The 15,668-nt window shown below is 60.1% G+C and overlaps 1 protein-coding gene across 1 annotated transcript in view; it reads right to left on the reverse strand.

Moving 5' to 3' along the window:
* The window catches only part of EPPK1 (epiplakin 1), a 29,042-nt gene extending 19,138 nt beyond the window's left edge, over positions 1-9,904 (reverse strand). Inside the window, exon 1 of the mRNA XM_054293856.1 lies at positions 47-9,904. Coding sequence (XP_054149831.1) covers positions 47-9,904 — 9,858 coding nt within the window. The remainder of the gene's footprint in view (positions 1-46) is intronic.
* Positions 9,905-15,668: the final 5,764 nt, after the last annotated feature.

Here is a 15,668-nt window from a genome sequence, read left to right on the forward strand (position 1 = left end):
CAAAAACAAGGAAAAAAATAAAAAGGTTTTGCAATTATTTTCTAACAATATTGAGGAAGTAAAGCCCCGTGTCCGGGTCGGGCACGCAGCGGCGAAGGAGCTGCAGGTAGGTCAGGTTCTCGTGGGTGTTGGGGTCGAAGAAGCCCTTGGTGTCGTCGCCGGGGTCAGAGAGGATCTGGCTCATCTCCTGGTCGAAGTAGCCACGCTTGTAGGCCACCTCCACGGGCAGGCGGTGGCTGTGCACGGGGTCGATGATGCCGCCGGTGGCGATCTGGGCCTCCAGCAGGCGGATGCCATGGTCCCTGACGATCAGTTCTTTCTTCATGGCCTGGAACAGGGAGATCTTGTCCCCCGTGTAGGGGTCAGAGTAGCCCGTCACGGCTCGCTCCGCAGACAACAGCTTCTCGTGCAGCTCGCTGCCCACCAGCCCAGAGGACACGGCCTCGTCCACAGAGAGCTTCTGGTTCTTGACCGGGTCCACCAGGAAGCCGGTGGCCGCCTGGGCCTCCAGCAGCACCAGGGCCGTTCCCTGCCTCAGGATGCCCTTCCACATGGCCTGGTAGATGCTCATCTTCTCCATCTTGTTTGGGTCAGCCTTGGAGGGCACCAGCACACCGGCGATGACGCCCGTGCCATCCAGGTAGCGCTTGACCGAGGCCATCTGCGTCACCTCCTGCACCGTCCTGGCGCCCTGCACCAGCTCGGCCAGCGTGCCCGTGTCGATGATGCCCGAGTCCAGCAGGTCCGAGGCGCTCACCTGCCTCCTGAGGCCCGTGAATTTCAAGCTGCTGCCACGCTGTGCCGCCTCCTCCACCAGCAGGGTGAGCAGCGTGGCCAGCTCGGCCAGCGCCAGGCTCCCGGCCCGCAGACATCCCAGCAGCTCCTGGCGCTTGGCCTCGGACACGAACTTGGAGAAGAGCAGCTCCCACAGGGACACCTTCCTGCTGTGGAAGCCGCCTGCTGAGATCTCGACCGTGTGGGACTTGAGGGACCGCTCCAGCTCCTCCTCCTGCTCCTGTTCCTGTTTCTGTTCCTTCTGGGACTTTGAGGCGCTATCATTCTGTTTGTGTTCAGGCAGGATCTCCTTTTCTGTGGCCTTGGGGACTCCATTTTCACCGTGGCCCTCAGCCGTGGTGATGATTTGCACGAGGATGTCGATCATCTGTGCAATGGTGACTTTCCCCGCCTTGTACTGGCGCAGGAGCTCCTGGCGCCGGTGCTCGGGGACGTAGCGGGAGAAGAGGAGCTCCCAGACGGTGACACTCTGGCCCTGGAAGAGCCCCACAGCCAGCGTGGTGCGGGCGGCCTGCAGGGCTCTGCGGGCATCCTCGCTCAGCTGGTAGAGCACGGAGCCCTTGTCCATCAGCTGCAGCATCAGCAGCCCCGTGTCCGGGTCGGGCACGCAGCGGCGCAGCAGCTGCAGGTAGGTCAGGTTCTCATGGGTGTTGGGGTCGAAGAAGCCCTTGGTGTCATCGCCGGGGTCAGAGAGGATCTGGCTCATCTCCTGGTCGAAGTAGCCACGCTTGTAGGCCACCTCCACGGGCAGGCGGTGGCTGTGCACGGGGTCGATGATGCCGCCGGTGGCGATCTGGGCCTCCAGCAGGCGGATGCCATGGTCCCTGACGATCAGTTCTTTCTTCATGGCCTGGAACAGGGAGATCTTGTCCCCCGTGTAGGGGTCAGAGTAGCCCGTCACGGCTCGCTCCGCAGACAACAGCTTCTCGTGCAGCTCGCTGCCCACCAGCCCAGAGGACACGGCCTCGTCCACAGAGAGCTTCTGGTTCTTGACCGGGTCCACCAGGAAGCCGGTGGCCGCCTGGGCCTCCAGCAGCACCAGGGCCGTTCCCTGCCTCAGGATGCCCTTCCACATGGCCTGGTAGATGCTCATCTTCTCCATCTTGTTTGGGTCAGCCTTGGAGGGCGCCAGCACACCGGCGATGACGCCCGTGCCATCCAGGTAGCGCTTGACCGAGGCCATCTGCGTCACCTCCTGCACCGTCCTGGCGCCCTGCACCAGCTCGGCCAGCGTGCCCGTGTCGATGATGCCCGAGTCCAGCAGGTCCGAGGCGCTCACCTGCCTCCTGAGGCCCGTGAATTTCACGCTGCTGCCACGCTGTGCCGCCTCCTCCACCAGCAGGGTGAGCAGCGTGGCCAGCTCGGCCAGCGCCAGGCTCCCGGCCCGCAGACATCCCAGCAGCTCCTGGCGCTTGGCCTCGGACACGAACTTGGAGAAGAGCAGCTCCCACAGGGACACCTTCCTGCTGTGGAAGCCGCCTGCTGAGACCTCGACCGTGTGGGACTTGAGGGACCGCTCCAGCTCCTCCTCCTGCTCCTGTTCCTGTTTCTGTTCCTTCTGGGACTTTGAGGCGCTACCATTCTGTTTGTGTTCAGGCAGGATCTCCTTTTCTGTGGCCTTGGGGACTCCATTTTCACCGTGGCCCTCAGCCGTGGTGATGATTTGCACGAGGATGTCGATCATCTGTGCAATGGTGACTTTCCCCGCCTTGTACTGGCGCAGGAGCTCCTGGCGCCGGTGCTCGGGGACGTAGCGGGAGAAGAGGAGCTCCCAGACGGTGACGCTCTGGCCCTGGAAGAGCCCCACAGCCAGCGTGGTGCGGGCGGCCTGCAGGGCTCTGCGGGCATCCTCGCTCAGCTGGTAGAGCACGGAGCCCTTGTCCATCAGCTGCAGCATCAGCAGCCCCGTGTCCGGGTCGGGCACGCAGCGGCGCAGCAGCTGCAGGTAGGTCAGGTTCTCGTGGGTGTTGGGGTCAAAAAAGCCCTTGGTGTCGTCGCCGGGGTCAGAGAGGATCTGGCTCATCTCCTGGTCGAAGTAGCCACGCTTGTAGGCCACCTCCACGGGCAGGCGGTGGCTGTGCACGGGGTCGATGATGCCACCAGTGGCGATCTGGGCCTCCAGCAGGCGGATGCCGTGGTCCCTGACAATGAGATCCTGTTTCATGGCCTGGAACAGGCTCATTTTTTGTCCCGTGTAGGGGTGGGTGTAGCCCGTCACGGCTCTCTCGGCACTTAGAAGTTTGTTTTTCAGTTCACTGCCCACCAGCCCAGAGGACACAGCCTCGTCCACTGAGAGCTTCTGATTCTTCACTGGATCAACGATGAAACCAGTGGCCGCCTGGGCTTCCAGCAGTACCAGCGCTGTGCCCTGCCTCAGGATACCCTTCCACATGGCCTGGTAGATGCTCATCTTCTCCATCTTACCCAGCTTGGCCTTGGAGGGCACCAGCACGCCGGCAATGCTTCCAGTTCCCTCAAGGTACCTCCTCACACTCTCCATTTTTGCTATTTCTTGAGCCGTCTCTTTGCCTTTCTGGAGTTTTTCTATTGTTTCCTCTGTAATTATTTGTGCACTGAGCAGTTCTGATGCTGTGATTTGCTGTCGGATTCCCTGGAACCACACATCATTTCTGTCCTCTTCTTTTTCCCTGATGATCTTCAGTATTGTCTCTATGATTCCTTGCACAATGTGTTGGGATTCTGCTTTGTACTTTTTCACCAGCTCTTTTCTCTTCTCCTCTGTGATGTACTCAGAGCAGAGGAGCTCCCACAGCGACAACACCTGTCCCTTGTATTTTCCCACGGGCACCTGGACCTTGGTGCACAACAGGGCATTTTTGGTTTGCTCATCAATGTAGAAATAGTCGCCTTCCTTTTCCAGGACCTGCAGCAGGTACAAACCACTCTCCCTGTCTTTGGCACACCTCTGCAGGAGCTGGCTGTAACTGATCTTCTCGTGAGTGTTGGGATCTATGAAGCCTTTGCTGCCATGGTCTGGGTCTGAAAGCAGGAGGAACATGTCCTCATCCAGGTGCCCACGCTTGTAGGCCACCTCCAGGGGCAGGCGGTGGCCATACCAGGGGTCAATGATGCCACCAGTGGCGATCTGGGCCTCCAGCAGGCGGATGCCCTGATCCCTGACTATTACCTTCTGCCTCACAGCCTGGAACAGAGATATTTTATTCCCTGTTTGAGGGTCCGTGTATCCTGTCACGGCTTTCTCTGCCAAAAGCAGCTGCTCGCACAGCTCGCTGCCCACCAGCCCAGAGGACACGGCCTCGTCCACAGAGAGCTTCTGGTGGCTCCGAGGGTCCACCAGGAAGCCGGTGGCTGCTTGTGCCTCCAGCAGCCCCAAGGCACACTGCTCTGTGAGGAGTCCTTTCTTCAGCGCCTGGTAGATGCTCATCACCTCTTTCCTCAGCGGGAGGAGAACCCCAGCGATGCACCCAGTGCCGTCCAGGTACCTTTGGATGGTGTCCCTCTTTGTGAGGCTGGCAAGGGTGAGACTCCCGTCCTGCAGCTGATCCAGAGTTTTCTTGTCAATTATCTCAGAGTTGAACAACTCGGACACTGACACCTCGCCCCGCAGTCCTTTAACCTTGAGGGCTTCTCCTCTTCGCTCTGTGTCCTCGATGATTTTTAAGATGAGGGATATCAGCTCTTCCAACGCTAGGTTTTTGCTTTTGTACTGCATCACCAGCTCTTTCCTCTTCTGCTCTGAGAAGTAGTGAGAGCAGAGGACTTCCCAGACAGAAACGGTTTGGTCCTTAAACTTTCCAACTTTCACCTGAAGGGGCTTTGAGCGCAAAGCCTGCTTTGTGGACTCATCAATGTAGAAATACTTTCCTCCCTCCTTTACAACCTGCAGCATGTACAGGCCCGTGTCCAGGTCTTGGACGCATCTCTCCAGGAGCTGCATATATGTGAGGTTCTCGTGGGTGTTGGGGTCAAAGAAGCCCTTGGTGTCATCACTGGGGTCGGATAGGATCTGGTTCATCTCCTGGTTGAAGTAGCCACGCTTGTAGGCCACCTCCACAGGGACACGGTGGCTGTGCACGGGGTCGATGATGCCACCAGTGGCGATCTGGGCCTCCAGCAGGCGGATGCCGTGGCTCTTCACAATCAGCCCTTGGTTCATGGCTTCAAACAGGGACATGGGGGCTTTGGTGTAGGGGTCCGTGTAGCCTGTCACGGCTCTCTCAGCACAGAGTAGCTTTTCAAAAATCTCCCCTCCAATCAGACCCACCTCTAACGCTTCCTCTACTGAAAACTTCTTGTTTTTCTCAGGGTCGATGATGTAGCCGGTGGCTGCCTGTGCCTCCAGCAGCACCAGGGCGGTCCCTGGCCTCAGGATGCCCTTCCACATGGCCTGGTAGATGCTCATCTTCTCATTGCTTGGCTGGATAAGGACCCCTGCTATGAAATTAGTGCCCTCCAGGTACCTGCGGACAGACTCCATTTCAGTCACTTCTTTGACTGTTTTCTTCCCCTGGTTGAGCTCGTCAAGGGTTTTTTTGTCAATCAGCTGGGACTGGAAGAGGTCGCTGGCAGAAACTCTTTTCCTCAGGCCCTTGAATGCGAACTTCTTTCCCTGTGCCTCAGTCTCTTGGATGATTGTGGTGATAATTGTGGTGATTTCCTGCAGCACCTCAGCCTTCTCATCCTTGTACTTTTGCACCAGCTCTCTTCTCTGGCTGTCTGAGAAGTATTCAGAGTTGAGGAGGTCCCAGACAGACACGGTCTGTCCTTTGAACCGCCCCACGTTGACACAAACAGTCACAGATTTCAGCACCTTCATGGTCTGTTCATCCACGCAGAACATGGCATTTTCTGACAGAGGGAGGAGCCACAGACCCGACTCGGCATCACGAATGCACCGGTCCTTCAGCTGCTGGTAGGTCACGTTCTCCTTTTTGTTTGGGTCAAAAAAGCTCTTGGTGCTGTCATCCAGCTGAGAGAGGGTTTGGTTCAGCTCCTCGTCATAGAAGCCGTACTTGTAGGCAGCCTGGAGCGGCAGGTGGAGGTGGTGGGTGGGATCAACCACCCCTCCTGTGGCCAGCTGGGCCTCCAGCAGGGGCACAGCCTCTGCCAGGGGGATGAGCTCCTTCCTGAGCGCCTGGCACAGGGAGATGGAGCTCCCGGTGTAGGGGTCTGTGTAGCCCGTCACAGCCCTCTCAGCCTGAAGGAGTTTCTCAGACAGCTCCTCTCCAACAACGGCTGCTCTCACGGCGTCCCTCACGCTGAGCCTCCGGTTCGTGGCAGGGTCAGTCAGGTACCCTGTGGCTGCCTGAGCCTCAAGCAGCCTCAGAGCAGCCCCAGGGAGGAGGAGGTTGTTTTTCATGGCGTCATAGAAGCTCATCTTCTGTTTGGATGCCTCTATGAAGACCCCAGCAATGCTGCCTGTGCCCTTCAAGTACCTCTTTACACTCTCCATTTCAGCCACTTCCTCAGGAGTTCTTACACCCTGAGCCAGTTCTTCAAATGTCTTCTGGGAAATGATGCCCGTGTCCAGCAGCCAGACCACAGGGACACTGCCCCTCAGGCCTTCCAGGGAGATCTGTGTCCTGGCTTTCATCTCCATCTCTCCCACCAGCCTGAGCACCAGAGCCACCAGCTGCTCCAGCGACAGCTCCTCTGACCGGAACTTCTCCACGAAGTCGCTCCTCTGCTCCTTGGTGAAATACCCCGAGTGCATGAGCTCCCAGAGGGACACTCCTTTCTCCTTCACCATGGTTTCCTTGAAGATCCGTTGGATTTGCTCGTCAGTGTAGGCAGGAGCAGCTGCCTGTGCCAGAGGCAGCAAGTGGAAGCCGGAGACGTCGTCCTTCTGGCAGTGCTGGATCAGCTCGGCGTAGGTCACGCTCTCTTTGCTGTCTGGCAGGCAGAACACTCTGTGGTCATCGCTGGGCTTGGAGAGGGCCTTGCTGGTGTCCTCATCCAGGCAGCCTCGCTGCTGGGCCGACTCCAGGGGGATGTGGTGGCCGCACGTTGGGTCGATGATGCCTCCTGTGGCCATCTGCACCTCCATCAGCTGCATGGCCTGCTTGTCTGCGATCAGGCCCTTCTTCATGGCCTGGAAAAGGGGGATCTTCTTGCCCGTGAAAGGATCTTTATAGCCCGTCACGGCCCCTTCCGCCTGCTGCAGCTTCTCGTGGACATCTGGCCCAATGACTCCCTCCTTGACGGCCTCATCCACGCAGAGCTTCTGGTTGTTCACGGGGTCAATAATGAAGCCCGTGGCAGCTTGGGCCTCCAGCAGGGGCAGGGCCACTCCTGGCACCACGATGTTCTGCTTCATGGCCTCATAAATGCTCATTCTCTGGTTGGATGGCTGGAGCACGATCCCCCCGATGCTGCCTGAGCCGTAGAGGTACTTCCTGACAGAGTCCATGTGCAGGACTTGTTCTGGGGTGACGGAGCCCTCCAGCACCTGCTCAAACAGGGCCCTGTCGATGACTCCGGTTTCCATCAGGTGGTAAGCGCTGACGTTGCCTCTCATGGCTGGGAACTTGATGGGGGCCCATTTCTTCATCTCCTCCTCCAGCATGAGCCGGATTTGCTCCAGGCTGAGCTTCCTCAGGTGGAAGTGGTTGAAAATCTCCCGGCGCCTCCCCTCGCTGAAGTACTCGGAGTTCAGCAGGTCCCACACTGAGACCTTCTCCCCCCGCAGGCGCCCAAACCTGACGGGCAGCCAGGAGCTCCTGAACACCTGCCTGGTGGCCTCGTCCACGAACTGCCTCTTCTTGCTGTTCAGAGGGAGGAGGCAGAGCCCCGTAGAGGGCTCGGTGATGCATTTCTCCTTCAGCTGCAGGTACGTCAGGTTCTCATGCGTGTTGGGGTCGAAGAAGCCCTTGGTGTCGTCGCTGGGGTCAGAGAGGATTAAATTCATCTTCTTGTCGAAGTAGCCACGCTTGTAGGCCACCTCCACGGGGATACGGTGGCTGTTGACAGGGTCAATGATGCCGCCGGTGGCGATCTGGGCCTCCAGCAGGCGGATGCCGTGGTCCCTGACGATCAGCTCCTTCTGCATGGCCTGGAACAGGGAGATCTTGTCCCCCGAGTAAGGATCTCGGTAGCCAGTGACAGATTTCTCCGCAGCCAGCAGCTTGTCGTACACATCCGGGCCGATGACGTTGGCTCGCAAAGCCTCGTCCACGGAGTACCTCTTGTTGGCAGCGGGGTCAATGACGAACCCCGTGGCAGCCTGGGCCTCCAGGAGGATCAGAGACGTGCCTGGCCTGAGGAGCCCCTTGCGCTTCGCCTGGTAGATGCTGATCTTCTCCTGGGAGTCGGGGAGCAGCAGCCCCCCGATGCTGCCCGTGCCCTGCAGGTACTTCCTGACAGTGTCCATGCCCACCACCTCTTTAGCTGACGTTTCTCCCTCCTTGAGTTTCTTGAACAAGTCTTTGTTGATGATTTCTGAGCTCAGGAGCTGGTCAGCTGTCACCTGCTCCCTCAGGCCCTTGAAGGTGACGTTGGCAGTGGCAGCATTTTCCTCAACAGCGGCTCTGACGGCGTCTCCCAAGCCTTGCAGGGAGAGCACTCCTGCCAGGAACTGCTGAGCCAGCGCAGCTCTTTGCTCGCCCTGGATGTAGTCAGAGAAGAGCAGTTTCCACAGGGACACCGGCTTGCCCTTGAATTTCCCCACAGCCACAGGCACCTGTGTGTTTTCCAGAGCTGTCTGGGTCCTGTGGTCAAAGAAGCCGAGTGTCCCCTGGGACCCTTCGCTGCTGTCCCCAGGGAGTGGCAGCAGCAGGAGCCCCGTGCTGGGGTCGGTGACGCAGCGTTGGAGCAGCTCTGCATAACTCAGCTTTTCCTTAGAGCTGGGGTCAAAGAACCCCTTCGTGTCATCAGGAGGGCTGGACAGGAGCTGCCTGGTGGCCTCATCCAGGTACCCCCACTCGTGGGCTGTCTCCATGGGGACACGCAGGTGCCTGCCCGGGGCGATGACACCCCCTGTGGCCAGCTGAGCCTCCAGGAGGCAGAGGCCATGGTCCCTGGGAACAAAGCCCTTCCTGATGGCTTGGAACAGGGAGAGCATTTCCCCGGTGGACGGGTCCCTGTACCCAGTGATGGCTTTCTCAGCTGAGGACAGCTTCTCGTAAAGCTCTGGGCCAATGAGACCAACCCTGACAGCCTCGTCCACAGAGTAGTTTTTGTTCTTCAGGGGGTCTGTCAGGCTGCCGGTGGAGGCCTGGACTTGCAGGAGCATGAGAGCAGCCCCAGGCACCAGGAGATGCTCCCTCAGTGCCTGGTAAAGGCTCTTCTGCTCCCCAGAAGGCAGGACAACCCCAGCCACGCTCCTGGTCCCACGCAGGAAGTGCTGGACAATCTCATTCTCTGCCACCTCCTGGGGAGAGATTCCTCCCTCCTCGAGGCCTCGGAACACGTCAGGGCTGATGATGCCAGAGTCCATCAGGTCCCTGCTGCTCACCCTCCCTCCCATCCCCGGGAATGTGATCTGCAGCGGCAGGAGCAGGAAGCCTGAGGCCGGATCCACGATGCACCTCTTCCTCAGCTCTGAGTAAGTGACCTTCTCCATGGTGCTGGGGTCAAGGAACACCCTGCTGTCCTCAGTGCCGGGGTCAGAGGCGAGCTGGCTCATCTCCTCATCCAGGTGCCCCCTCTCACAGGCCACATGGGCCGGGAGCCGGGCGCCGGTGGCCGGGTCAATGACGCCTCCGGTCGCCACCTGGGCCTGGAGCAGGCGGATGCCCTGCTCCCTCCCCACCAGCTCCTTCTGCATGGCCTGGTAGAGCGAGATTTTCTCCTCTGTGTAGGGGTCCAGGAAGCCAGTAGCAGCCCTGTCAGCCGAGAGCAGCCTCTCCTTCAGCTCCAGCCCCACCAGCCCCGCCCTCACGGCCTCTGCCACGGGCACACGGCGGCTCCTCAGCGGGTCGGAGATGCAGCCCGTGGCTGCCTGCGCCTCCAGGAGGCTCAGGGCCGAATCCAGGCTCAGCAGATGCTCTCTGGTGGCCTCATAGAAGCTCATTATCCTCTTTGAAGCCTCTACATACACGCCTGCAATGCTGCCAGCTGTCTCCGAGGGGTCCCCAGGAGCATCCGGCCCCACGTCCCTGCCAGCTGCCTTTTGCTGCTTGCGCGGCATCACGTCCTGGCACAAGTGGTTTGTCCCTGACACAACTTCACCAGGGACAGCCCGGCCATTCACTGCTGGCTTGCTCTCCATCCTGCTGCTGCTGCACGCCTCCCGCAGCTCCCAGGACTCTGCAGAGAGAGGGAAAGCTTGGTGAGAAATCAACTTCTGTGACTGTGTTTACAGGGGTCTAAGGAGGAGGGAAGTGATGAGGATCTGACTCTGTGTTTCAGAAGGCTGATTTATTATTTTATGATATATATTATATTAAAACTAAACTAAAAGAATAGAAGAAAGGATTTCATCAGAAGGCCAGCTAAGAATAGGGAAAGAAGAATGATAACAAAGGCTTGTGGCTCGGACAGAGAGTCCGAGCCAGCTGACTGTGATTGGCCATTAATTAGAAACAACCCAACATGGGCTAATCAAAGATCTACTTGTTACATTCCACAGCAGCAGATAATCAATGTTTACATTTTGTCCTTGAAGCCTCTCAGCTTCTCAGGAGGAAAAATCCTAAGAAAAGGATTTTTCATAAAAGATGTCTGTGACAAACTTCTTCATGGTTTGCATGTTAAATACCGGGAAATCGGAAACATAAACACCCTCAGGCAGGAGGAAGTGACAGCCAAAGGCTGGGCATGTCCAAACCTGGTGTGCCACCCTGAGGGATGCGGCAAAACTCAGGGAGTCAGTGGGTGAGAACTCCGCATGCCCCTGCCACGTGCACTGGAACCCCAAAACCCCTGGGCAGCAGGAAAGGAGAGGGGGGATTCTGCCCCTCTGCCCCTGTGCCCAGGTGAGACCTCACCTGCAGAGCTGCCCCAGCCCTGGGGACACAGCAGCAGCACCTGGAGCTGCTGGGGAGAGCCCAGAGGAGCTACGGAGCTGCTGCAGGGCTGGAGCCAGGCTGGCAGAGCTGGGAGTGCTCACCTGGAGAAGAGAAGGCTCCAGGGAGAGCTCAGAGCCCCTTCTAAGGCCTAAAGGGACTCCAAGTGAGCTGGGAAAGGATATGGGACAAGAGGCCAGAGGGACAGGACAAGGGGAATGTCTCCCCACTGCCAGAAGGCAGGGCTGGATGGGATAGGGGATTTTGGGAAGAAATCCTTCCCTGTGAGGGTGGTTTGGCCCTGGCACAGAGAGCCCAGAGCAGCTGTGGCTGCCCCTGGATCCCTGGAAGTTTTCCAGGCCGGGCTGGACAAGGCTTGGAGCAGCCTGATCCCATGGGAGGTGTCCCTGCTCACGGGACAGGGTGGGACTGGATGGGCTCTGAGGTCCCTCTCCACCCAAACCCCTCCATGATTCTGTGACTCATGGGGGTGCTGGCATGCAGTTCCATGGGCTCCCACAGGGCTGCTGTACGAGCCTCCCCATCCTTCCACTGTCCCCCCCTTCTCACCCTGCCCAAGCAATGCCAGGAAGGCAGAGGCTCCGTCTCAGCGAGCAGGGGCCACTAGGGCTGCCTCCAGGGCTGCCTCAGGGTGAGATTGCACCCAATCCAAATCCCTCAAGAGCTGACAAAGCTGTGGGATGGCCCTGTATCAGAGACTGGAGCAGTTCGTGCTGCTGTAAAGTTTCGCTCACGAAGCCCACCCCTCCCTCAGGAATGCCTGGCTGGAACTTCGGACTGAAAGCCAAACTGCCGAGATTAGATAAAGGGAAACCCATTCCCCAGGGGAGAAGTAAACAAGTAAACAGGGAAAAGAATGCGAGCCAAGCCCAGCAGCCATGCTGAGAATCATCTCTGGCTGACTTTGGGGTGGGTGAGGCTGCCTGTGATGGGATCAGTTTTGCACAGATTCAGCCCCACAGAGCCCTGTGCTGGGGCAGGGTGTTTCGGTGTGTTGTCACCTCTGCTCGGGGCAGTGAGCCCAGAGGCAACTGAGGGGCGCCTTCATCTATCAGAGACCCCCAGGTGCCCCCAGAGTCACTCCTGAAGCCTTGCAGCACAGGTGACACACTCGGAGTGTTGTAAGGGACAATGGCACCCCCAGGGGGGTTCCTACCTGGCCTGTATTAACCCACCTGAGCTTTCCAGGGGGACCTTCACCACCAAACCAGCTGGACAGGGGATCAGCAGAGCATCAGGGGGCTCCAGGGATGGTGATATTTTCTTTTTTAAGAAAATATCTTTTTCTTTTTTATTCTAAATATAAAATATTTTATTCTATATTTTCTTTATTCTGTATTTGATTCTCTATTTTCTTTATTTTATATTTCATTCTATATTTTCTTTATTTTTCTTTGTTCCACCTCTGCCACTCTCTTTTCTATTTTCCATTTCTTTCTCCCCTCTCTCTCTCACATGTTTACAGTCAGATAAAACCCATGCTATTGACTTTGGCACAGGGATTCGTTTGCACCTGAATTCGTGCAGAGGCATTCCTAATAACCTCAATAACTGGATCCTGACCGCTGGATCTGCCCCAGCCGCGGCGCCGGGAGCACCGGGAGGTAGGAGCGGAGCTGGGGCGTGCCGAGCGCTGGGAGCTGCGGTCAGCCCCGGCCCCTGCGGTCACTCGGCGGCTCGGGAGCCTCCCTGCCCGCATTCCCTGTGCCAGCAGCCGGCGGGAGCACGGCCAGCGGGGCTGGAGCGGGCTGGAGGAGCGGGAGCGCAGGTGGGATGGATGATTCCCCCCGGAACTCCATCCCCCGGTGCCCAGCGGGGTCTGTCAGGGCTGGACTGGTCCCACGGGCCGAGCACCGAGTGCTGCGGGCACCAAGGAGCGGCTCCTGCAGCCGGGCAGGGGTCACGGTGCTGCCCAGTGACCGGGGTCACCAGGATGTCTGCAAGGACACATCCAGGGCAGGGCTGCCCTGAGGTGTCCCCACACAGAACACCAGGGTTCTGTGCCTCCCGCAGAGGCCACATCGAGTGGGGACAGCGCGGAACAGCTCTGCCCCTTTGCCTGGAGCTCGCAGACCCATCTCCTCCCGGCTCCACCCGTGCAAACAAGAGCTGGGAGTGAAAAGCACCCTGAAGGTGCTGAAGGTGCTGTGTCCAGCCCAGGAGCAGCCTCCCAAAGGGGCTCCATGCACCCAGCTTTGTCCCCACAGGTCCCCCAGCTCCCTCTGTGCCCCTCGGGCACACCAGCATCGCAGACATCTTTCATGAAAAATCCTTTCCTTAGGATTGTTCCTCCTGAGAAGCTGAGAGGCCTCAGGAAAAAAATGCAAACATTGATTATCTGCTGCTGTGGAATGCAACAGGTGCATCTGTGATTGGACTCATGTGGTTGTTTCTAATTAATGGCCAATCACAGTCAGCTGGCTCAGACAGAGAGTCTGAGCCACAAACCTTTGTTATCATTCTTTCTTTTTCTATTCTTAGCCAGCCTTCTGATGAAATCCTTTCTTCTATTCTTTTAGTATAGTTTTAATATATATATATAATAAAATAATAAATCAGCGTTCTGAAACATGGAGTCAGATCCTCGTCTCTCCCCTCATCCTCAGACCCCTGTGAACATAGTCACACTCCAGCACCTTCTCCCTACGCGTGCTGCTGTGCCCCAGCCGCGCTCCGGGCTCGCTGCCCGGCCCGGGGAGAGGTCCCGGCAGGAGCCGGCTCCCTCCGCCCGGTGATGTCAGCGCGGCTCGGACCTGCCCAGGCAGCGCTGTTTGTGTTTGTGTTTGCAGGATCAGGATCGCGATCGCGCCCGGCCCCGGCGCTCGGAGCTGCGGACGGCCCCGGGGCTGCCCCGGCCCCCGGGAAGGGCAGGAGGGCTCGGGGGTCCCTGCCTGGGGGCCAGGGGAGGGCGAGGGGTGCAGCTGCGGGCTGAGAGCCGGTACAGCGCTGCGTGCTGCCAGCCAGGGGCTGTTCCCCGGCTCGCAGCGCTCTCCCCTCTGCCCCACGGGCTCACCCCAATGCCCACGCCCCCGCGGGGATCCCGGTGCCAGGCTCATGCAAAACACCTGCGGGGCCCGCAGCACCTCCCAGGGGCTGTGCAGCCCGCTCCCGGCCCGGGAAGGCTGCGGCCGGCCCCGGGAAGGCTGTGGCTGATCCCGGGAAGTGTGGCTGGCCCCGCAGCCCCATCCTGGCAGGGCCAAGCCGAGCTGGATGGCACCGGCTGCACTGCCCTCGGAAGGAGCTGAGCTCAGCCCTGCCGTGACGCGGGCACAGCAGCGCCGGGGTGGCTCCGGTGTCTGGAGAGCCCCGGGCAGGTCCCTGCAGGTCCCGGAGCTGGGGCGGCGGCGGACACCGGCACCGGAGTGGTTCCAGCATCCGGAGAGTCCCAGGCAGGTCCCCGCACGTTCCCAGAACCGAACGTGACACCGGCACCGCAGGGCAGAGGGAATGTGGGCACTGCCACCCCACACCTGGGGAAGGGTGAAAGCGGCTGGGGAAGCAAAGGCGCTGCTCCCCGGGCAGGGGAGGCGGTGGGCGCGCAGCAAGGGAAGGGCTCCGCTCCCTTTCGTCATCGGAAACTTTGAGTAACCGACTGTGCCGACGGAGGCAGGGAGATTCCTGGCAGAGGTGTTGGCACCTGCCTCCCTCCCTGGGGCCACGATCTCTCCCCGACGCGGGCAGCGCTCCCTGGCAGCCGCAGCCGCTGCTCCGCGGCTTTCCCTCCCGGCTGCGTCAGGGAACGCGCTGGCACCGGTGTGAACACCCACGGGAGCCCCTGAGCACCCACGGGAGCCATCGAACACCCACCGCCACCCACGGGAGCCTCGTGGGACATCCCGCACCTCTGCACCCGCAGGACACCGGCGGGGGAGGAGGGCCCCGGGGAGGGACCGGGAGCAGGGACAGGTTTTACTGGCAGAGTGCGGGACGCGGTGTCGGGAGAGGGTGGCGGGGGAGTTGTTTGCTGGGACAGGGACTGCAGAGCGCTGGGAGAGGCTGGGGCCGGGGGCGGGAGCGCTGCAGGGTGGTGTCCGTGGGGCAGGCTGGGGCCGGGGGTGTTTCGGGGCAGGGAGAGTAGCAGGGAATTTTCTGGGGCAGGGACGGAGGGTGATGGGAACAGGGAGGGCAGCCGGAGGTCCCTGCTCTGAGCTGGCTGGAGGCAGCTCTGGACCCCTCCCCAGGCAGTGCTGCCCCCCGGGCCGCCCCAGAGCAGGGTCCGCAGTACCAGGGTCCTGCCCGGTGCCGGAAGGGGGCTGCTCTAGGATGAACTCGCACCTTGTCCTCAGGACATCCCTACCTCACCGAGTTCCGTGGGAGGGGGCTGCCAGTCCTCCGCCTGCCCTGTCCCACTACCCAAGCCCTCCTCAGCGTCAGTGTCATCGGAGCCTCGAGGCTTTTCCCGGAGCCATCCTGTCCGGGCATCATCCTGCCCTGCTCCTGAGACGTGCTGTGACTGCCATCCTCCCCGCTGTGCCCCTGGTAGTGCCCAGGGTGCCCCAGCCCCTGCGCTGTGCCCCGGCAGTGCCCAGAGTGCCCCAGCCCCTGCGCTGTGTCCCGGCAGTGCCCAGGGTGCCCCAGTCCCTGCGCTGTGCCCCGGGCGGTGCCCAGAGTGCCCCAGCCCCGTGCACCGCTGCCCTGTGCCCGCGGTCCCACCCCGGCCCAGGAGCGCTGCCGCATTCCTGCCATTCCATTCCGGGCATGGCCAGAGCTCTCTGTGCCCCGCAGCCCCTGGCACTGCCCGCGGTGCCCAGGCAGGGCTCTGCCCGCCCGCCCGCCCAGGTCTCCTACCTGCGCACGGTGCTCACACCTGGGGCTGCCCTGGCAGGTGCCCGGCGTTCACCGCTCTGCTTCCTGCCCGGGAGCGGAGCGCGTTTAAACCCCGGCCCTTCCCCGCCCCTGGGGATGACACAGCGGCCCAGCCCTTGC

The sequence above is a fragment of the Melozone crissalis genome, unplaced genomic scaffold (assembly GCF_028551555.1).
Source record: "Melozone crissalis strain CALT ecotype California unplaced genomic scaffold, PUWL_Pcris_2 ptg000195l_1, whole genome shotgun sequence".
In the NCBI taxonomy this organism is placed as follows: domain Eukaryota; kingdom Metazoa; phylum Chordata; class Aves; order Passeriformes; family Passerellidae; genus Melozone; species Melozone crissalis.